Source organism: Pyxicephalus adspersus, chromosome 10 (assembly GCF_032062135.1).
Source record: "Pyxicephalus adspersus chromosome 10, UCB_Pads_2.0, whole genome shotgun sequence".
NCBI lineage: Eukaryota > Metazoa > Chordata > Amphibia > Anura > Pyxicephalidae > Pyxicephalus > Pyxicephalus adspersus.
This window is the reverse complement of record NC_092867.1, coordinates 29,175,672-29,200,359: the sequence shown is the minus strand read 5'-3', so window position 1 is coordinate 29,200,359 and position 24,688 is coordinate 29,175,672. Positions and strand designations below refer to the sequence as shown.

Below are 24,688 nucleotides of genomic sequence, written 5' to 3'. Positions count from 1 at the left end.
GATTGAAGGCAACTTGGATTTTTTCTTTTTTTGGATAGTTTTGGGTTTACTTCCTATTTAATGCCACACAATATGTAACTACTGTGAGCATCAATAATGGCTGCCCAATGGCTGAAGGATATTATTGGGGAACCCAGAAAAAAACACTTTTTATACTAAAAAATGATTAACAGGTTAAATAGATAACATGCAAAATAATAAACACACAAGAACAGTCAATAAATGGATCAGAAAGCAGTATCAATTGTGTCCAATGTAAACATTTATTGAAAAATTTGGCACATATATATTAAAAACTGTTTCTCTTTTACAGTTTTGTAAATCCTGAGAATATGTCATTGGACCTGATAGCAAAAGTAAAAAGCAAAAACAGACAATATCAGTCATGTTATTGTAAGTGGAATACCCTCTATAAATCCCAAACATTGACAATGTGTAACATTGCAATTTTTTATTTGTTTATGAGCAATTAGCAGTTATGAATAAAATGTATGGCTGTATTTAGGTTATAAGAAGAACAGGAACTGTATGAAGCAGCTGTGCTCTATCTATCCACTGAATATCTGAAAAAAATGATTGGCTAAATGTTTCCTTTCCTACATGAAATTTTGGGAGGACCCTGAGTGCTTAATGATATTTTAGGACAATCAATAAAATTTTTTTATATAATACTATATACTATTTTTACATAATACTTGCTTGAAATTACAAAGAATGATGGAGAATCTATTTACATAGAGAATGTTACTCTCTACCTTCATCCTACATGTTTTAGTAAAAGAATATGTCATAAGGTTATGTTTAATAGGAGTTAGCACTTTTCTTAAAGCATTAAGTTAGGTACTTGTGTATAGAGTGGTGGCTCTACTTTAACGTCTGTCATCCTACACAAATCAATATTTTTATTGTATGGTACATAGTCTTATTAAAACACAGGTGCTGAATGCTGACGTGTATCTAGTCGCCACAAGCTCAACATCCAGCGCTTTCCCAGGTCAGCCCAGGAAAGGAACACAAATATGGCACTTTACCAACCACCGGTGTGTATACATTCACTGAACCTAACAGTCGTCAGTCCTGCAAATAGATGGCGTCCTAGCATATTTACAAATGGGAAACTGTCTTTTTTAAAACCTGAGATCATAGGACAGCTATTATAAAAATAGTTTACACAAACCTGCTTTAATATTGGTATATGACTGCGATTCCACTCCAGAGATAATTTTAATTCAAAAAAATACATGGTTAACATATTTGATAAATAAGAATTGCATATTTTATATCCTGTGGGTAATGACTGCTGGTTTAATGAATCAGAGCTCACCATCTAATGAAATACATCAATGTATGGTGATTTCCCTGTATTTATTGCATCAACCAATGCCATCTACCCTGATTCAGGGACATGAGTTTTCAAGTTTTAGGATATCTCTTAAAATCTGAAATAGTTTGCTACCACTACTTTGGCTTTCTTGTTTACTTCTACACCATGATGTAAATGTTGTATGAAATTGACTGACCGGGTACAGATAAAACATATGAAGTTATATATGAAATTATAGTTTGCTGATTGCTTTGGTTTTACCGTTTTTGTTTTTAATGATTTTAGATAATAGAGTCAGACACTTGTGTTAGAGGACTGTATGTATAAGCCAGCGTCCTCCATAGCAATGAAAGAAAACCCATGTAATCCTGGCACACACTGCCCAGTCAGAGCTAGAACGATGCAATCTGTGTGGCACAAAACCTTAGATGAAGCTCTATCTCCAAATCAAATGTGTCAGACCTCTAGAAAGAAACCAAAACTTGCCCACAGAATGCAAGGGTCCTTGTCTGCAGTGACATGGCAGGTAACACGCTTTTCTAACAAGCTGTAGTTTTTTTTTAACTGGGCTTTGATTTTTGGATGCAAAACAGAACAATTAATTCCAGTGTATCTGAATTTAAATAATTATTAAATTAATAAACCATTAATTAAGCAGCTGCCATCGAGGAAGGCTACATGTAGCATCTCCACAAAGGCAGTCATTTCCTGGCATGAGAAAGACAAAAATGCACCGCAACCTCACCACCAGTGCTATTATTGAAATTATCTACTGGTAAAAACTTTGCACCAGATTTACAAAAAACATGATTTGCTTTAGAATCGTATCTTTAACCCACATAGAATTCTCAAGAACCTTAAGGATTACCTACATGTTTTGCCCTATGTAAAATGATTTTACTTGGTTAAGTGTTGCATAGCTAGAAGAACATGACTGAAGGATGGTTCCTGTGTAGTGGTAGGTGTTCATCTATAGAAGAAGAGAAATTACTTGACAAAAATCAATAGAGTTCAGCAGCCTTCTTCAATAGCTGAACTATCTTGTAGTACATTCGATCAAGAGCATCCAGGCCCCAGATGAAATCTAGATGTTCCCAATCTGGAATATTTTCGTGGTAGACCAGATTAGGGATTTGTGTGAGCAGCAAAGCCACATCCTTAGGGTCAGCAAGCCAGTCGTTGCCTCCATTCCACACAGCCGTTGGGACCTTCATGTCGCTCACATTGTAGAAGGGAGGTGTAGCCTGAAAGACAGCATTACAGGGATGAGCCAAGCACATAATTTCACACCCACACAATATAAGAATCAGGCTATTAAAGCTGTTCTCTGGCAACATGTCCCCAATCTCCCCACTTTTTTTAATAGATCAGTAATTTTTTTTTTTTTTTTTTTTTTTTTTATTAATAGAACCTAATCTATTTTTTTTTTCTACTATCTAAAGCCAAGGTCATGTGACACATCACCTGGGTCCTCTTTCCTCTGCTTACAGAAGGAGGGGAAGGGGCTTCTTTTTTCAGTTGCCATGTGTGATGTTGGCAGTACCTATTGGCTGTCCAGCAAAAGCGTTCTCTCGTGATTAAGAAGTTCAGTCTACAGTGGTGATGTCAGTACAAGGGGACAAGGGGACAAGAGGCTGATCCACAAAGGAACATCTGCATCACTAACTAGCATTCACTTACACCTAAAATTCAAGAATGGACCTGGATATGGATTAGGATTGACTGGGTAAAGTGGGTAAATCTTTCAGTAGAGAGATCATCAAATGCATGTGCAGCTCATCATTGGTTCCCAGGGAAACCTAGCAATCCTGGCTTCCCTGGCAGTTTACAAGAATTAATAAAGTCCTGCCTGTGCAGGACTCTAATCATCCAGGCTTGGCCAATTTAGATGCCCGAAGACTGTCTTTAGGAAGCAAAGTAGAACAAAGTTGCAATGCTCTACATTGACACAGGTTTTTCGTTTAGGTCGTTCAGCTTCCCAGTATTTTAAACTTCTCTAATGAAAGTTCTTCATTATGTACACTTAGATTGATGTACAGCTGTGGGAAAACTCTCTCAAGCCAACACTGAATGTTTTAGCACTGTAAAGCAGCAGTCACCAACTGGTGGTCCCAGCTGGATCCTTCTTCTGGGAGGTGCACCGGTCGGAGTCGCGAACCATGTCACCGGCATAGATTACAGGCTCAGGGCAGTGAGCGGGTTGTGTCTCCAGACACTTCCCGCCCACTCTACCATTGCAGGCTCAGACCTGCGATGGGAGAGTGAGCGGGTTCTGGCATTATGACATCACTATGGAAGAAGTTTCTTCCCCTTTGAAAGACACACAGCTCCCCGTGCATGCACGATCCAGAGCCCCTAAGTTTAGTGGTCCGTAGGTCCAAAAAGGTTGGCAACCACTGCAGTTAAGTGTACAATAGACATTAATCGCTATACGGCACTAACATTTGGTCATTAAACTCTGTTCACAAGAAGGACATAATCTTACCTGATTGTAATGAATAATATTACCCGCGGTACCAAAGTCAAATGCTTTCAGCTCACCACTTTTCCTCAACTGCAAAAAGAAAAAAGAAAAAACTGAACCTGTACTGTAAACAGTAACAGACGATAACAACTTGTGGGTTTGCAGGTTTCTAAACTGCACAGACTTTCTTCAATTAGGTTACAAGCCTTACTGATCAATAGAGTGAAAATGAAGTAATCAGTACCTGTGCCCAGTGGAGAATATTCTGTACAGATGTCCCTGCTGGACAATGTGTGGAGTACACATCTACTCTGCTCTGTAAAGGAGAAATGAGTTACCAAGACAATATACGGCACATGCTGAAGATGTACTTAGCTGCAAACATTTAGATTTGCTTTAAATAGGATATAATGAGAAAATAAAGGACAGACATAACAATTTTTAAAATGAATATTAAAAACAATGTAGCTAAAACATCAATATATAATATAAAATTTATGCTTTTTATGAATATATCTTCATAAGATCTCAACCCTCAAAAATGTACCCTAATAAATATGGGCGCAACTCAGGCTCAGTAGAATGATCTGATAAAGATTCAGCTTTTGTCATGAGGAAAATGATTCAACATCACTGCTATGAAACTTAGAAGCTCAGGGGCAACTGGTCTACATTAAGTATCACATTTTGTTATCAATCTGAGGAGCTAGAGCCTTTTCGTTAACATCAAGACATAAACATCTTGTGTATGTTTGCCTCGTAGCTTTCCAAGGACAACTCCATAGAAGTCTACAGAAAGCTAATAAGTAGATGAAGCAGGCATACAGAAGATATTTGCATTGGAATTTAAACAGACATCAGAGACTGTAGTCACTTGATCAAGTAAACTATGCATCTGGGGAAGCCGGAATAGGCAGGATCAGGGAAGGGAGTACTACACACACACACCCTTCTATTAGAAAATGTCCAGGAGTAAGAAGATATTAATGTTTATTACTTGCAGATGATTATCCAAAGCTTTGCTTACCATGTTTAGATTCTTCTCATTAAATCCAGAGATAAGAAAGAAAATATTGCCACATAGTTCTTTCACCACTATGCGAGTACAAAATTTAGTGGCAAGAATCTGGATAAACTCAGAGTGTGGAAGAAAATCTTTCTTCCCAAACAGTCCCTAAAAAATGAAAGAAAACATCTAATAAACAATAAACATATCCTGAATGAAGATTATCATTATTATTATAAGCTGGGTGATGTATTTCACTACTGTTCATTATACAATATAAAGCTGAATTTACATATGGCATTGTAAAAGATCAAACAAATGCAGCATTGTATATATTCATCCTGGGTGCATTTGTAAATGGGGAAAGTATTATTTTATTTCCACAACAAATGTGGATTTTTCACACAAAGTCGATCCAAGAACAAAACTGTAATATATTGCAGCTTACCAATCCTTCATGTGACCATTTATTTAGTTTTCTTTTTCGGGCTAAAATATTTCTGCAGGTACTGAAAAATAACTGTAGATTTTGCAAGTGCAGTGTCTATGTAACTTCATGTGCACAGAACTAAAATCACAATGTTAAAAGCCGTTGTCTCCTGTGAACTATAGAATACTCCTCCCACTATGTTTTACAAATGAGGAGAGGGAAAGGTGTTCTAGAAAACCAAACAAATGTCCTGCCCTAGGGTGTCAATGATGCTTTACAATAGATAAAGTACAGTGAGGGCGATTGTCACCCCGGGGCAGGAAGTGTGTTATTTGATGGATCAACAAGTAAAAATAATAGCGAAACCTGAAAAAAACTGATGCAGCCATCATATCTAAAGACTGGTAATGTAAATATATTACCTTTTGGCTCCTAAATGTAGAAACACATAACAGCATAACAAACAGATTAACAAATAATCATACCTTAATAACAAACTCTGGTAAATCAGCAAGCTTTGTAAGTGGACTGACAGAGTAGTCGATGGAAGTCACAGGGGCAAGAGCAACGAACATTTTGATTTTCTTGGCAAGTTCGGGCATGCTTGAAAATGCAATAAACGCTATGAAGATGGATCATGAAATGTATTATGAAATAATGTTTGCATCTTTTTTTCATTTTTTATGTACTGCCTGAAAATGAAATGTTTAATGCATAGAAATCACTACAATTTAGATGTGGGCAGATTAAACTTAACATTTATATTATTCAAATGATTAAAATAACCCATGATACAAGTCAGAAACTTCTAGAAACTATTATTATTAGAATTTTTTGTACATATGTGATTTCACAATTATGGATGGTCTGGGGCATTCTGGAGACATGTGAAGACCCAATTCAATTTGTGCATTGCAGGCAGTAAGTCTAGCTAATAATATAGAAAACTCTGAATTGTCCAGTAGTCTATAGTCTTACTGTAAATGTGTATTTATGTAACCTTCAGAATTTGTGGGGAAAATAGATGTGCATACCTATTGTGGTTCCCTGAGAGTGTCCAATATAGTGTATCTGTTCCTGGCCTGTTTTCTGCAGGATAAAATCGACTACAGCAGGCAAATCGAACTTAGCCATTTCATCAAAACTGGAAGAAAGGAAAGAAAATTGGTTATAACAAAAAGCCCCAAAACAGGTTACAAAAAAGGAAAAAGTGTATGATATATCCATATCAATATGTTATACATATTGTAGTATGTGTTAAAGCTCAACTTAAAGCATTTTTTTTCCCCATTTAGTTTTTTTTAAAATCCCACAAAAAATTCAACACATTTACAAAAAAAAAAAAAAAAAAAAAAAAGAAAAATCGCTAGACAAAAACAACAACTTTTAACATATGTTATGCATACACATTTTGCTTACATAACATATTACATAAAATAAACACTATTAAAAAGATAACAAAATAGATCTAGTAATATACCAAAATAACAATATAGCAATGTAATAATGTCACCTCTTCTAAAAATAAATATTACTAAATTTCTTTATGGACATATCAGAGTATACTAGTCTATATTATTTGTAAAGTAATAGTTATTACCATTTTTCAACCTGAAGCATTATTGATATACCAGGAAGATTATTTAAAATGGTCTATAATAGCCACCTTTTCATCCTCACTAAACACCTTCAGGGTTCTCCCCAGGCCCTTTTAGCTGGGTGCACCACCCAGCACTTTTCAGCACCCACCCGGCTGTTTTTGAGTGGTTACTAGGGTGTTTGGTCACAATACAGGGGCTGCCTGCCACCCACCTACAATTTCTTCCCACCCAGCTTAAAAAAATTTCTGGGTTAAGCACTGACCTTGGTAATAATACCACAATAATAAACAATTACCATTTTTGTAAAAATCGAGAAACAAATTCTCCATCTCTTAGTTGAGTTTCCAACATTTCTCTGTAGAAAATAATTTTCATGGAGGTAAAAATTTGTTCCACAGAAGGATTGGATGAATGTATCATCATTATTGCCCTCCTTGCCGCTAATAGACAAATATTTATCAAATAATGTTTTACTCTCCTTATATTTATTGAGCTGACATCTTCCCAACACCCAAAGAGTAAGAGACAAGGGGACAAATTGACCTCTACATCCAACATTTGTTGTATAAACTGAATCACCTGTTGCTAAAAAATTTAAATATTAGGATAAGACCACAGGCGTATCAAAATGTATCAAACCGCCTGGGGATGCCCCACATTTTGGACATTAAAAATTCCACTGACGTTCGTGGGATATTGTCGGAGACATTCGAAAAACTTTAAAAGCTCTATGAATTATCATAAACTGTGTATCTCTCCACGCCTCATTTACCATGCTTCCCCTAACTGTTGGATAACCTTGCACTATTTTATATATCAAATATGTTTCTTGGAAGTCAATTTGCCATTTCCTGATATTGGAATAGTATAGTAAAAATTGATTGTAAAAAGGAATAGATTGTAGAGATCTAAAGGGGAGACAATGAGCATAGGGAGTCATAATCATTGGGACTGAGTGCCTCCTCCGGCCTCTCTATCAACTTTCTCATATAAGCATGCACCTGTCTGATATAAAGTGGATGTACTGCAGCTGATGAGAGAAGAAATCTATCCTTGAGATCCCTTATAGTCAACAAAGATCCTGTTTCTAAATCAAAAAGATCTCCAAAATATATTAAACCCTTCCTTTTCCATTTTTGAAAAACTGATTGAATCGTACCTTGTGGAAACTAAGAATTACCACATATAGAAAGATATTTGGAAAAATGTGTAGGTATTTGAAGTTTCTTTCTGACTTCTTTCCAAGCCAATATAGTGTCTCTCAAGAACATATTTTGTCTCAGATTTTTAGGTAATAAAGTAATTTTACAATGAGGAATTTGCCCCTAAGTCCCATGGGTGTACCATATCTGACTCCAGTTTAGTACTGGAATATATTGAAGTGTTCTTTATCAATTCTAATAATTCTTCAAATTATACAGTTTAATATTAAAAAGATTAACCCCACCTGCTGAAACCAGTAGATATAATTTACTTAGAGCTATTCTGGGGCGTCTCCCCCTCCACAGGAAACGGGAGAATGCTCTGTTTAGTAAAAAAAAACATCTTTATGTTTCAAAATCAAAGGTATAGTCTGCAAGGGATAAAGTAATTTAAAAAAAACGACATTATCTTTATAAGATGACATTGTCCCAAGAATGATATAGGTAAATTTTCCTATTGTTTAAGTTCACCAGTAATTTTAAAAAAAAGGGAGGGTAATTTAAACTATAGATGGAAGAAGGTAATCTTCCTATTTTTATCTCTAAATAGCTAATATTATGCTGCGCTATGAAAGTCAGTTTCAGTAATCCATTAACCTGAATTTCAGAGATTTAAAGAAAGTATCTCACTCTTATGAAAGTTTACCTTTAGTCCTGAAAAAAGCCAAAATCTTCCAACAATATTTGTATAATCTATATATCTTCAGGCGGATTTGTGGAGAATAAATATATAATATCTGCAAAAATGCTTATTTCACTCTCTGCTCCAAAAAATGGTATACCCTTAAAATCGATGGAATTTTCCAAATTCTTGACCAGAGGTTCTAGAGCTATATTAACCAGTAAAGGTGATAATGGGCACTGTGAATGTATATAGAATATATACTAGCCTTAGGTAAAGTGAGAATTAACTCAAACAATATTATGCTGTTTCAAAATGACTAACTCAGCTGTTTGTGTTCTTTACTTTCTGTTCCCAGAGGGGTCTTGGCCTTGCACCTGGTCAAGTGAAACCAGCTGATAAGGAGACCATAGAAGCTGTGCAAGTGGAACCAGCAGATAAGGGGGTTGTCTTCAGGCAAACTAAATAAAAGACCAGCCCAGAATTGGATGACCGGTGACGCAAGGAACTGAAGAATAAAAAATAGACTCTTTGGTTGAAGTTTTCAGAAACTCCTTTAGACAGAGGAAAGGACAGTCCTAACCTCTATTGTCTGTTGTGAGTTTTCCATGCGTGAATAAAATCTTGATTCTTTTACTATACCTCAGAAGTTGTCGTGAATAATTGTCAACTTAGCATTGACAGCACCCTTGTCTAGTTCCTCTAAATAAATTGTTAGGTGTTGACAAAAATCGTGGTGTAGAATACTCTTGCTATAGGATTTCGATCCATTTCATACATGATTTTGATAAATGAGTTTCCAAACTCATACAGTATAGAACCTTAAACAGCCAGGCTATATTAAGATTGTCAAAAGCCTTTTCGGCATCTATAGAAATTATGGCTAGGTCCTGCTCTGGGTGGGCTCTAGCATACTCCAGAAGCGCCGATCTACCTTTTACAATACCAACTTGGGTTTCTAAAATAGAAGTAGGTAAAAAAAAATAGCTATCCTGTCTGCCAAAATGTTAGATATTATCTTAGCATCAATATTTATGAGGGATATGGGACGATATGACTCCGGATATCTAGGGTCCTTCCCCTTTTTCAACAACACTTTGATATATGCTTCTCTGCCAGACTGAAAGTAACATCCCTTATCCCACATAGTATCATAAAGTGCACATAGATCCCCGGATATCTCCTCCATTAACAGTTGATTAGCCATCCGGGCCGGAGCTTTACCATTTGCAAGGGATGATATAATCTTAGATACCTTCTTCTTCTCTTCTCGAGATAACTGAGATAGTTCAACACTCCTTGAATACCTATCCGCCTCCACAGAACCTTCTGGAGGGATCGCATAAAGATTCTGATAATTTTGTGCCAACAAATCATTATTCACTCTAGGATCTGAAGCAGTCTCACCCGCGAACACATGGCAAACACATGGAAGAGATATGTGTTGGCTTAAATTTTTGTCACACTAAATTTGCCAACATCTTTCCGGATTTATTACCAAATTTATGAAATATCAGATCCCTATGCCTTGCTTTAACCCCCCTAGCAGTAATCCCGAGTGTGACTCGGGGTGGATTTTACATGCAAAAGGCGGTAATCCCGAGTCACACTCGGGGTCGCTTTTAAAGAAAAAAAAAAACTTTGCTCCGTCGTTGTCCCCCGGCGTCCTGCTGGTCCCTGCAGGTTCTGACACATCCGGCTCCTTTGATCTCCAGCCCTGCAATGCAGAGACGAGATGTACAGGGTTTTCCCGTGACGTCAGTACATGCGTCGGTGCGGGCAGGAGGATCGGCAGGAAATTCAAATAATTTTGTATTGGATGCAATACAAAATAGCTGCGTTGAGTCCAATACAAAGAAATATTCATTTAATATATATATATATATATACACACAAACACATTTAAATATTATATATGCTACTTTACAGTTACATTAAATGTTTGAATATTTTTTTAACAGATTTTTTGTTTTGATATTTAAAGTTTATTATTACATTTATTAAGCATCAGTGAGTTAGAATACCTTCATATAACCATAGTATGAACATCAGGTGAATCTATCAAGTGAAGCAAAGAATCAGATCCAAAATGATAATCAATTCTAGCATGAGATAAATGAACATGGGGGGGGGGGGAGTGTATAGTCTCTCTTGAAGTTATCCATATATCATTTAAATGAGTATTTTCAACAAACTCCCTAAGTTTGTGTTATCTAATAGTCTATTTACATGGGATCTATCTTCCACTTCACATATCACGGAATTAAAACCACCACCTACTATTTTATATTCCAAGGGATCTTGCAGTATCAAACAGGCAGCTTCATACAAAAATGCTTTTGTAGGGGTATTGGGGGCATAAAAATTATAAAGTGAAATGTCTTCATCAGAAAAGGTTATGGAAAGACTTATCATTCTCCCCTCAGTATCTTGTTTCACTTTTGTCACCTTTCCTACCCAGTTTTTATGTATTAGAATAACAACCCTTGCCTTTCGGCGCACAGCAGGGGAACCATACACCTCTCCAACCCAAAGCTTTGGTAGCCCAATAAAGTCTGAGCTTCCCAAGTGTGTTTCTTGAAGCATTGCCACCTCCGTTTTTAACCTTTTAAGGTGTCTTAACACACCATCCTTTTATTGGGCGAATGTTAGCCCTTCCTATTCCAGGACACTACTCGCATAATAATTTTTCTCCAACTTTTTTGAGAGGGCTGTAGATAATTCTAAAAACACTAACAACTCGTCATGCCGCTTCAGGCTCACAATATCTCCATAGATCACAAATTCAAGTATCAATATAATGAACTCCACATATCCAATAGAACAAAATTTCCCAAAAGAGTAACATTTAAATGCAAATACTTTGAAGAGCTGACAAATATTTATAGTAGACTAAATACAAAACAGATACTTACAAAAAGAACATGTCAAATACCAAAAACAGAGGTAGGAGATATAAAACACTGACTTTTGTTTTTTTCCTCATGAGACATATCTTATTTACACTGCACCCTTTATATAAGGCTCACACCTCCCAACAACCTGCTTAGTACACGCAAGGTCTATTTAATTGCCCCTTTTATTTCTGATAGCCACATTAGATTTCCTTGATTTACACTTTCTGGAAATCACTAATAACACCAAACTTCATTCACACATTGGCCTGATTTATTAAAGCCGTCCAAGGCTGGAGAGGAAACACTTTCATCAGTAAAGCTGGGTGATCCAGCAAACCTGGAACGGATCTGGTCAAGGATTCAAAACATTTGCTAGACAATACCAAATGACTGTGAAGAAATCCATTCTAGGTTTGCAGGTTCACTGATGAAAGTGTATCCTCTCCATCCTTGGAAAGCTTACACAACAGACTTGGTGCTGCTTTACTTTCCAAGTTTTAGTTAATTTATTTTAGTTTATTATTATCTCTGAATACAGTTTTCTAGCTATTTCAACTGTCAATCATTGTAGATTGGTTATCTATTTTTATTTTTTCTAATATTTCCTCTAATAATGATCCTCAAACTTTGGTACACATACCGCCTGGGATACTGCTTGACGTGCTTGACTAGGCTTGTTGTTTCATGCTTAGCACAATACTCAGGACATCTAGAAACCTAATAGCTGAAATGACTTGTCGGCACTATGATGTAGCCGCTATGTGGCGACAATGGCAAGACAACAAAAACAAGTTGATATATTCAACATGCACCTCTGTTGCCACCAAGAGATGCAGAGGCTGCTCCTTTTCAAAAAACCCCAATGAAACCTGGCCAAGTGTTTAATATAATGGCCGACAATCACATTTACTATTTGTTTTGGAAAAAAAATGTTGAAACAGCAATTTCTTGGACAGAGCTATAAATTTGCTATAAGGCTGCTAAAATCCCTGCAATAAACTGCAAGTAATTTATTCCTTTAGATTAACAAAACTGGAGTTTCATTTAAATTTGACTGCTTTATGCACAAATGATGAACATCTGAAGCAGACCACTGCTAAGCAGACTATACCTGAAAGAGTTATTCCTCTCCTAACATGAATCAAACTACAGCCAGGTTTGGACACCCAAGGTTAAAGTAGGCAGCAGCGCACATAATCCTCTACTCCTAGTAAAGGATCCGGACATAAGAGGGATCAGGGTTACCAACTGCATTATAAATCTCCTTGTGCAAAATCAAGCACCTAGAACAGCTTGGAGCACTCTTTTCATACTCCTGTAGTAAAGACAGTTTAATGGTCACAAGCCTCGTATTAAGGTCAAGTTTCTTGACCGTAACATGAGGGAAGCCCTTGAAATGAATTTCAGGTCTTCAGGGAACCCCTGCAAAAATTACTATATGCACAATTAGTGTGGTGGTCAGTAGAAAGAATGCTTCCTACATTGCTGGCATGAGATTCATTAACTGCTCAAGGAACCCCTAGAAACCTCTGGAGAAACCAATAAATTCCACAGAACCCTGGTAGAGAAATACTGCTCTAAATGTCCACCAAACATTAAGATATGCTAGCTTATGCTCTAAAACTGTAACTTCTGCAAAACCCAAATCCTTCTGTCAGATTAGCTGGAACCCTAAATAAATTATTACTAATTATATTGGTTTTGTTACATGACCTAGGCTTTTTACATACAGACTTTCATACCTAAAAGCCCAGAACTCTTCCTCATCGGGTGACAGGGTCTTGTGTTTCCTGGACCACGTGTTCCCCCGGCTATTCCCAATCCACACATCAAAACCAGCATCTGCCAGGATGAATCCCAGACTATTGTAATCCAGATTAGTGACCCAATTACTGCTGTCTGCAAGCAATCCATGCTGTAGGTAAACTGCAGGTCCTCCTGGTAGAATGAGAAAAGTGGCTTTAATACCAGAACATGGAGGTTATAAATAACACAATAAAGAACAAGCAGTGATACCATTTCACAAATAAATTCTGTGGATGCAAACACACTGCAGAGCAAAACAACAGAATATATTTTCAAGGAGAAATCCCTGTATTGTTGCAGGAAACTATGCACTAGGGGGCGCTCTTGCTATGTTTTGAGTGTCAAAAATGGACATTTGCTGTACTGTGATCAGATATCGAATATACAAGATAAGATAAAAGAAACATCAGCTCATCTATAAAATATTGGAATACTTAATTTATTAACACATCTGTAAAAGTTTAATGCAAAAATTATAAATTGCCACTTACTTTAAAAGTTTTGCATTTACAAAGTATACGATCGTTCGTAGATATCGTGCAGGATCGTTCGTCGTTCGTTTTCCAACGATAATAATTGGAAGTGTGTACGTAGCTTTAGGCTCATACCTCCCAACAACCTGCTTAGTACACGCAAGATCTTTATAATTGCCCCTTTTATTTCTGATAGCCACATTAGATTTCCTTGATTCTTGAGATCTTAAACCAACTGGAGTAGTGTGCTGAAGCTTAAGGAGAGGAAACTGATAATTTTGGCCACTTTATCAGATGTAGATATGGACCTTTGTACAGCAGATGGTGAATTTGATGATGATCTTGATACCACCTCAGGAATGTTTAAATCCTTTACATAATTTTCAGCTTCCTCTGGTGATGTAAAACTGCAATTATGATCCTGTGGGTCAGTGAAATACAAAGTGGCCAGATGAAACAATTTAAATCACACTCCACAGCGATGAAAAATGAAACAGACCTCCCTGAATTTTCAGCAAATATTAAAACCTGTGCTCCTTCTATTTGTAGAAGCTGCTTAGAGCGAAAGGATTGCTAGATATTTGATCTATCAGAGTAATCCAAATATCGGGCGATCACCGGTCTTGGTGTTGCATTACTTTGCATCCTAGGGGGACCCACTTGATGGGCTCTTTCCACTTTGCACACATTAGTAAGTCCAAGAAATTTAGGTATTTCCACAAAAATTTAGTTAATTAATCATGATGATTTAAGAGATTCTGGCAGGCCCACAATACGTAACTTATTTCTACGTTTTTGTAGCAATATGGTTTTCTAGAGCCATTATGCATGTTTGAACTGACATAAATTATTCTTCAATATGTGAAATCCTATCTTCTGCAGTGGTAAGCCTCTGTGCCTGCAATCCCAACTCTTGTAATGTTGTAATACCTTTACTCACCGCTGCATCAATTGCATCCTGGATTGTTGGTTTTAAAAGTTCCACCACTACATCCGCAATTCTAGTATGATCGAAGCAGACAGTATGAATGGATGTTGCTACAGCGTTGCCTGTTCCATGTGCTATGGTCGAGTCCGCAACCGCCTTTGCTTTCTGTGTGCGTGGTTTATCAGCCTTCATCATGAGATTTCCTGATGGGCTGGTAACAGTTCTCTCAATGAATAGCGCCTTAGGTGAGTACCCACTGCTTTGTATAACCGAAACAGCGTGTCCGGAGTTTAAATCGTGGCTGTAGAACAGAGTTTTGCTGGGGTTGTGCAGGAGCCTCCATGCGTGTTCACCTGCTCATGCGGCGCCGGAAGTCTTCATTTAGTTTTGACTAGATAGGGGAAAAGTTCGCACATCCCAGTTTCAAAAAGACAATGCTGAAAATTCTATCCAATGGAGACACAGATAAATACATTATACTACATCATTTTTTTTTTTTTTTAACAAAGTGAGAATAGGAGTCAGTGTTCTGACGATGTTACATTGTTATATAGGCCTTCCAGTCCTGCTGACAACTGCACCACGGGTTTGTTGAAGTGGTATCACATGGACAGAAGTGTAAGAAAATCCTTCCACAGACACAAAAAAAAGACTAACACAAATTTCCCAAAGTTATCTGAGACAAGGTAGGATTTAACCTTCTAGTTTTTGTATTGTTTCCAAAGAAATAAAATCTTTCTGGGTACAAATAATGCTTGATTGGTTTCCACAGGTTACTGCACATTATTGCTGTTATTCTAAACACACCACATATGCAATAACAAAATCCAAAGGAACATTGCCAAGTACCAAGTACCACAAGGAACTGGAAAACAACAAATCAATTCTGCATTCACCAGATGTGGTGGGAACACGTCTAGCTTACATCCTATACACCAGTATGGTGTCTGGGAAAATCAAACAATATTTATACTTTCTGGAAATCACTAATAACACCAAACTTCATAAAGCCTGGAACGGATCTGGTCAAGGATTCAGAACATTTGCTAGACCATACCAAATGACTGTGAAGAAATCCATTCTAGGTTTGCAGGTTCACCAATGAAAGTGTATCCTCTCCATCCTTGGAAAGCTTACACAATAGACTTGGTGCTGCTTTACTTTCCAAGTTTTAGGTCATTTCTTTTAGTTTATTATCTCTGAATACAGTTTTCTAGCTATTTCAACTGTCAATCATTGTAGATTGGTTATCTATTTTTATTTTTTCTAATATTTCCTCTAATAATGATCCTCAAACTTTGGTACACATACCGCCTGGGATACTGCTTGACGTGCTTGACTAGGCTTGTTGTTTCATGCTTAGCACAATACTCAGGACATCTAGAAACCTAATAGCTGAAATGACTTGTCGGCACTATGATGTAGCCGCTATGTGGCGACAATGGCAAGACAACAAAAACAAGTTGATATATTCAACATGCACCTCTGTTGCCACCAAGAGATGCAGAGGCTGCTCCTTTTCAAAAAACCCCAATGAAACCTGGCCAAGTGTTTAATATAATGGCCGACAATCACATTTACTATTTGTTTTGGAAAAAAAATGTTGAAACAGCAATTTCTTGGACAGAGCTATAAATTTGCTATAAGGCTGCTAAAATCCCTGCAATAAACTGCAAGTAATTTATTCCTTTAGATTAACAAAACTGGAGTTTCATTTAAATTTGACTGCTTTATGCACAAATGATGAACATCTGAAGCAGACCACTGCTAAGCAGACTATACCTGAAAGAGTTATTCCTCTCCTAACATGAATCAAACTACAGCCAGGTTTGGACACCCAAGGTTAAAGTAGGCAGCAGCGCACATAATCCTCTACTCCTAGTAAAGGATCCGGACATAAGAGGGATCAGGGTTACCAACTGCATTATAAATCTCCTTGTGCAAAATCAAGCACCTAGAACAGCTTGGAGCACTCTTTTCATACTCCTGTAGTAAAGACAGTTTAATGGTCACAAGCCTCGTATTAAGGTCAAGTTTCTTGACCGTAACATGAGGGAAGCCCTTGAAATGAATTTCAGGTCTTCAGGGAACCCCTGCAAAAATTACTATATGCACAATTAGTGTGGTGGTCAGTAGAAAGAATGCTTCCTACATTGCTGGCATGAGATTCATTAACTGCTCAAGGAACCCCTAGAAACCTCTGGAGAAACCAATAAATTCCACAGAACCCTGGTAGAGAAATACTGCTCTAAATGTCCACCAAACATTAAGATATGCTAGCTTATGCTCTAAAACTGTAACTTCTGCAAAACCCAAATCCTTCTGTCAGATTAGCTGGAACCCTAAATAAATTATTACTAATTATATTGGTTTTGTTACATGACCTAGGCTTTTTACATACAGACTTTCATACCTAAAAGCCCAGAACTCTTCCTCATCGGGTGACAGGGTCTTGTGTTTCCTGGACCACGTGTTCCCCCGGCTATTCCCGATCCACACATCAAAACCAGCATCTGCCAGGATGAATCCCAGACTATTGTAATCCAGATTAGTGACCCAATTACTGCTGTCTGCAAGCAATCCATGCTGTAGGTAAACTGCAGGTCCTCCTGGTAGAATGAGAAAAGTGGCTTTAATACCAGAACATGGAGGTTATAAATAACACAATAAAGAACAAGCAGTGATACCATTTCACAAATAAATTCTGTGAATGCAAACACACTGCAGAGCAAAACAACAGAATATATTTTCAAGGAGAAACCCCTGTATTGTTGCAGCAAACTATGCACTAGGGGGCGCTCTTGCTATGTTTTGAGTGTCAAAAATGGACATTTGCTGTACTGTGATCAGATATCGAATATACAAGATAAAATAAAAGAAACATCAGCTCATCTATAAAATATTGGAATACTTAATTTATTAACACATCTGTAAAAGTTTAATGCAAAAATTATAAATTGCCACTTACTTTAAAAGTTTTGCATTTACAAAGTATACGGTAACATGAATTACCGTTTTATATTCATTATATTTGAGGAGTGACAATATAAACACCATGGTTGTGCCTAAGCTGTGTATTGTAGTGCCCAATGTACTGCCTAATGATAGAGGATGTATGTCAAAATATTATTTTAACATGGCCATCGGGGCGGACACCTGTAACCTTTACTGACAAAGTGATACTAGCATACAGCTCACCAGGGATCAATGTAGAAGTACACCAGCCACAGTGAAAATATTGTTGATCTCTTTATCTCCAAAGCCTTCCCTGGTATAGTAAAACATCATGTACCTGTGTCTGGGATTCAACACTAACAACTAACACTAACGTTTTGTAGCATGCTCCTAAATCCTTATGTGATCTGTGCAAAAATCCTCCATTTTCACAACGATTAATGTGGTCAAAGGATTAATGTTAAGGGATCATTGCATCTCCTTCAGCTTCTGTTCCAATGTGCCACCAACAGTTGACTTTGGATACACTTTGTTCACAGATTACACTTAACAAACATGAATTTTGCTGTCTGTATGTACTTAATCTAACATGGGTAGAAGAAGTAGACATGTTTGGAAAGCATTGGTCCTAGGCAATGAAAGCAAACTGTCAGCAGAGAAATCTAGGCACTGCTAATGTAGCTTGCTTGGTTTTACATGTACGTATTCCAGGAAGGACACGGCCCTAGCATCTGATATGCACATGCTTGAAGAGATAATAAATAATATGGCTCTGGAACAAGCTCCTTCAACCAGGAAAGGCATCATTTATATTTCTGGACCAATTTCTTTTAGGGAATGCATACTTAGATCTTAAAGCTATATTACAGGATACCCCCATCCCCCAGAGGAATGTAACTGTTACTAAGTTTTTATTCATTGACTGCTGGTTGTCTGGCTGTTATTCTGAGCATTTGGTCGCAATACCTTGCACAGCTTACCCGTAAGAAGTATATGGTATAGGAGAAGTGATTTTTGATCTGCACAGTTGTTTTGTGTAAGTAACTGAAACAACTGAAGTAAAAGGTTCAGCACCAGAGCTACAAAAGTAGAATTTTATTAAGGATGTCATGAATGGTATTTAAAAAAAAAAAAAAAAGAAATCAGCTTCAAACACTTCCCGCTGTCACTCACATGACCCAAAGCCAAGACATTTAGCCATCTGAACTTATTCTGAGTGGGAGGATCATATTTACTAGTTGATATATTCATCCTTACTTCATGCGAACATCATGTGAGATTGGGTCATGCCTAGGCTTTCTCTCACGTGGGCAGCACAGGAAGAAGCCTAGGGCAGGACAGGCAAATAATCCAGCCCTTTGCTTACACAATATTAGTCCATCCCAAAAGAACATAATTCTAATATCCCTTGGTGGCATAGAAGGGGAATAAAGAAAAAATAAAGTCATATGTTACTGGCCAACCATACAGTACCTGCTTTGTATACATACCTCGAGATGGAGATTTGATCCCATAAGGTATTCTGTTGACGGTCAGGATATAGCCATCTTTAGTGACCACCTCATATTCTTCATTAGGGTATCCCCAGTATTGGATCAGTTCACTCTAATAAAAAAAATAAAAAAAATTATATATATATATTTATAAATTAATATAAACTTTAAAATCTATCTGTGCACACCTCTTGAATAATTTAAGTAATCTATATTTTGTTCACAGAGTAATATTTAAATAACAAATGTCCTTGTAAATAAGGTAGTGTCTGTCAAGTAACTCATGTCACGCTTTCTGAAGGATTATATTACATATACATACATATTAAAAACCCAAATGACTGCATAATAAACCTCAAATACCCTTAAATTTATATGTGAATTACCATTTACTATAATTCCAAGCTGCCCCAGGTTCTCAAGTTACCATGAACCATGGATGAGAACCAGTAACCTAAAGTATTGGCTTTGAAAAGGAGCAGGCGTTTTCATGTTGTCACCTTCAAATCCAAAAATAAGTAAGTTGGGCCATGCAAACAGGCCATGCCAAATCAATCCTTTATGCACCCAAAGACTGTTCTGCATCCAGAATCACTGGCTATTATACACAGATAAAGGCAAAATTTCACAGATCACTGTATGCAGCTGTTGTCAATAGTCAGTGCAAGACATGGAAAACCTGTTTATTATGATGTTTGAAAGTTAGTTTTCGATATGTTTGATTTGGTGTGATTTGATTAATAACAGACAGCAGCCATTTTTTATCCTTTTTGAGGGAACAGAAGAAGCCTGAAGATTGGAACTTAAAACTGTTCTAAAAAATCCAAAGACCCTGAAATTTAGAAACAATACTTTTGCCAGGTTTTACTGAAAAGCTTATTTTGGAATTTCCAAAACATGCAGTTAAACAAAAGCAAAATGACGAAATGCTGAGCACCTGTGTATTATGGGATCAAGGAAATAATAAACATTTATTAGGCATTGCCTGAGTGCTAAAATAAATCGTCATCATCACGCTAAAAGTACAAAGTAGAGAACCCAGCCTCATCCGAAGCCCCGACCTGGAGAGAGGGAGTATTTCTGGAGTAGCTATTGGAAGTTTAAAAAAAAAAAAACGCACACCTGGGTGAGCTCTCTGGCTTTGGGTACACACGTTAGATGATTCTCGTCTGATGATTGCCTCAGGGCTGGTATTGGACAAAAATCTGGCATGTGTACCGGGCTCATTGTTCATGGATCCATCCTGGCAAATCCATAGATGAATGACTATAATGGAAGTGAAAGAGAGAGTGCAGCTTGGCTGTACTCCCCCCCCCCCCCCATAGAGCAGAAAAGCTCTGTATGTACAGCGCTCGTTCCTGAATCTTTCAGTTCTATTCAACATGTGTACGCAGCCTAACTCTTTTTAGTCCCTATATTTTGTGGTGCTGATTAATAGTATTTACAACAGTAATACAAAGAGTACAAAGTGACAATGTTTCTCCATGTAGATGACTGACCATCAGTGAAGAAATGTGTAATGCTAATAAACAAAAAACAGCTAGTTTAAAAAAAAAAATCACTCCCATTCATTTATTTATGAACTTTTCTAGGGGTACAACAAATGTGTCAAGTCCATTATAGAAATCCTTTGTGGAATATGAATAAAGCTTTAACTTGCTTTACTCAATGACATAGGGGTACTTTTCATTACCTAAAAAATGCTTTTTAATGAGCTGTAGGGGTACCAACAAATTTGTCCACAGCTGTATATATTACATACAAAATTCACCTTAATCAATGTAAATGTAATCATAGTTACCAGGCTACGCCCTTGTTGAAGCTGGGCTGTTTAAAAAATGAAGAACAATCTGCAGTGTAGAATGTATTCGGAAAGAAACTTAACTTGGATCCTGACTTGGTTCTTACAGTACTGTCATTGCCAGAAGCAAAAGTGTTCACAGTCAGGTCACAAGACATTCGCATGTGCTGATACTTTGTGTAACTTTCAATTAAATATTAGTTTGTTTTGTACACAAACGGCAACAGTAATGACTGGCAGTCTATATTAATTTTCTCCTTTATTGCCATCCTCAAGCCACAACAAAGACAAAATGATATATTATTATTATTATTAATAAACAGGATTTATATAGCGCCAACATATTACGCAGCGCTGTACATTAAATAGGGATATAGAGGTTACTACTGCTCTGCTAAGTGCAATCTGCAACTAAACCTACAATGTAGTATCAGTGTAGAGCTCAGCTCACATGTACAGGAATAACATCATTCCAAAAAACATGCAGTTAGGTTAATGGGTTTTCCCTCAAACATTGTCCTTGGACTGTATTAAAGACATAAATATGGTAGGGACATTAGATTGGGAGCCCCTTTAAGGGACAGTTAGTGACATGACTATTGACATGACATGACTAATACCTTTTTAAAGTGCTGCGTAATATGTTGGCTCTATATAAATACTGTGTAATTATTAATAAAAATAATATTAGTATTTATTAGTAGAAAAAGAGTATTGCCATGGGTCCAGAAGTGTGCTGTTAAATCAGTGGTGAAGATGAGTTTCCTGGGATGCAGCAGTGATCGAATCCCAGACCTGTTATCACTGCAGGGAGCCTGTAAACAGATAAGTCTGTGCCATATTAGCAAGCATGCCGGGAATACTTACTGAATATGGCAGAAGTTCACCATCCACCAACCATTTCTGTTCTGCTTTAAAGGCACGTCCTTATTGGGACAGACAACGTCCTTTTTGCAATAAATCACACTTGCCTGCCTAGTACACGGTCTACTATTTAGAAAAACTGCCTAGCCCAGGGGCTGTCAGGAATGAAAGAATATCCACCAGCCTACATGACAATTAAATCATCCTGGCCAGGCTAAAGATCTGAACCAGGAAGAAAAGGAGGAAGATGCTGGCACCTGTTGACGGAACGGGAAAAGGTGAATGTAAATAAAAACATTCATATCAGGCAGTTTATTTTATTGCAGAAGGGATATTGCCTTTTGTTCTGGTTTAATGTGCCAGTATGATGTTACGGCAGTCCAAGTTAAAAAGCCAGTAGCAATTCTGAGCAGAACAATAGGAGGAGAGGGGTAGAAGTTTTTATTTGCTCCAGTCCAGATTTGTTTAATATAATCATTTTGTTTTTATTTTTTTTCCCAATGTTAAAAAATAGTCAATTACAAATCCTGGACTTGTCCTCCTAAAGAGAAGAAAATACAAATGCATCAATAAAGGAATAAAGCAGCTGAGGGCTTAGTTGTGGTCTTTTCTTTCTCTCAATATTTTGCAGTAGTTTTATGCAAATAGAAAAAAGAGGAAGTAAAAATAAAAACAAGACTCATTCTTGGAAAGAATGTCATTCTTTACTGAAATACACAGCACATTCTATGAGACTAAAGTAAAAACCAATTCTCACATTGAACAATGTGGATAACTAAAGGAAAAATTGCTGGCTATAGCAAAATAAGGAGATAACATGACTACTAAGGATTATCCAAACCCCAAAACATTAAATATTTCCTAAAAGCAAACTATAAAAAGATTTGTACAACTGTCAATCAAACCTATATTTTCTGTAACAAAAGGCACAAAAATAAATGTTAGTGCACACAAACACAATACAGAAAAGACTATGTAGCGTAAATCAATACCGGATATGTGAAAGCTTCATAACTGTGTGTACTTGTGAAGCACTGAAAAGCATATGATAACTAAAATTATCAATGGATGACATTGCAGAGTTAGCCATCAGTACCCCAATGCACCGTCTTCAGTGCACTACTAACACAGGAACAGTGAACTGGAATGCATATGCATTACACAGTCTTTTTTTGTTATGTTTGGGTAGTCTAATTGTATACATGGAAGTGAACGTGTGGGGATTCCTTTAACTTTGATGCAATAGGTACATTTTTTGTAAACAAAAATTCGATAATGGGCCACCCAAAACACTTCACTGCTCAAAAACTTAGAGCATGCTGTATTTTTTTGCAGCATACCACAACAAAAACTGTAGGTTACGAGATGCTCTGGGGTTTCACACAAATTGAATGGCAGCAGTGTGCTGCAATGCATTAGTAGTGTAATTCTGTACACTGTGGTAATGCACACATTTTAATACAATGTGATGATGTGAATGATAAAATACACATAACTGGTTATTATCCAAACAAGCATAGCACTTACCACATTCATTGATGCTTCAGGGTTTGCTTTACGGAAAATAACATCATCGATATCACTGATGTTCAAGTTCAGGAACTGTGCAGTAATGGCAGGAATAAATACTATCGCTGTAACCAACCGCCACATCTTGTGCCTGTAAAGAAAGAATATTGTGTATTAGTTATAACATGCGTTACACAAATACACAAATTACTACAGCCCTGGCTTAAATCGAATGGATTCAAAAATCACCTTTTATAACACAAAAAACAACATAGTCCCTATATGTTCAGAAGAGTGTCTCTTGTGGTGAGGAATTCACTGCTCTGAGATTTATACATACCCAATCATAGCCACAAATATTTACTGTCCCACCATGTCCTAGGCACACATCCATATCTAACAGGGATGCCTTGCAGGAGATCCGGGTTCTTCTGCCTAAAACCAAAAATGGTGCCAGAAAGCTAGGAAGGGTTTCTCCAGACATTTCTCCAGTATCATTGAATTGTTTTTTTAAATCATTTTCTGAATGGAATAGCATTCTAATCCAGTGGTCAACAACCTTTCCGACCTCACGGACACTATGTTCACCGAACATGTGCGGGGAGCCATGTGTCACTCAAAGCTGAAGAAACTTACCCCAGAGTAACGCCCACCCTCCAATCACAGACTCAGACCTGCTTGCTCAATTTCGGGGGGAACAATAGCACAGGGCTGTGGAAGCAACAAAAACTGTGTCCACAGCCCTGCGCTACTTTCCCCTCTGGATGTTTAGCAAGCATGTCTGAGCCTGCGATGGAAGAGTGGGCAGGTTGTGACCATACAGGGAACAGAGCCACGGACCACCTGTCGGCAACTGCTGTTCTAATCTACAGCTATAACATGGGTATTGCACATGCTTCCTGTAAGTAGGGGCCCTCAAATACAGTCCTTGGGGGCCACATAAAGATCATACTTTGGTATAAAACAGTTATCTGACACTCTGTAAGCCATTCATTGCTGTTTATAAGGGGAGATACAAAAAATGTGTGTGGATTCTGGATACCTGGTGTTGAGGACCCCGGTCCAGCTAATATAAGCACTATATACCCCGGCCTATATAAGCACTAAATAGAAAGGAATCTAATTTCATCCTCCACCTGTCAAACAGAATGTAAAAAAAATACCTGTCTTGTACTGCAATGAAAAAGTGACTTCTTGGACACCTTATCTAAATCCAAAAAGAAGTTTTGGCTAGAGACAAGCTTTAGAGGTAGTTCAACAGATGGTGGGGTTGAAGCGATTAGTGCTTCATCATGCATTTGTTCAATATGCTA

General features: G+C 37.3%; 1 protein-coding gene across 2 annotated transcripts; it reads right to left on the bottom strand.

Moving 5' to 3' along the window:
• Positions 1-242: 242 nt before the first annotated feature.
• LOC140338942 (lysosomal acid lipase/cholesteryl ester hydrolase-like) lies at positions 243-23,562 on the bottom strand. Of its 2 annotated transcripts, XM_072423270.1 has the most exons (10): positions 23,394-23,562; positions 19,199-19,313; positions 15,900-15,908; positions 13,289-13,481; positions 6,259-6,368; positions 5,710-5,846; positions 4,816-4,962; positions 4,033-4,104; positions 3,810-3,878; positions 243-2,568 (listed from the first exon to the last, which is right to left on the bottom strand). In XM_072423270.1, the coding sequence occupies exons 1-10, from the start codon at positions 23,517-23,519 to the stop codon at positions 2,326-2,328; spliced, it is 1,221 nt and encodes a 406-aa protein (XP_072279371.1). In that variant the 5' UTR covers positions 23,520-23,562; the 3' UTR covers positions 243-2,325. The 2 variants fall into 2 exon arrangements, with proteins under 2 accessions (XP_072279371.1, XP_072279372.1); XM_072423271.1 differs by lacking the exons at positions 13,289-13,481; positions 15,900-15,908 and adding an exon at positions 17,167-17,362.
• Positions 23,563-24,688: the final 1,126 nt, after the last annotated feature.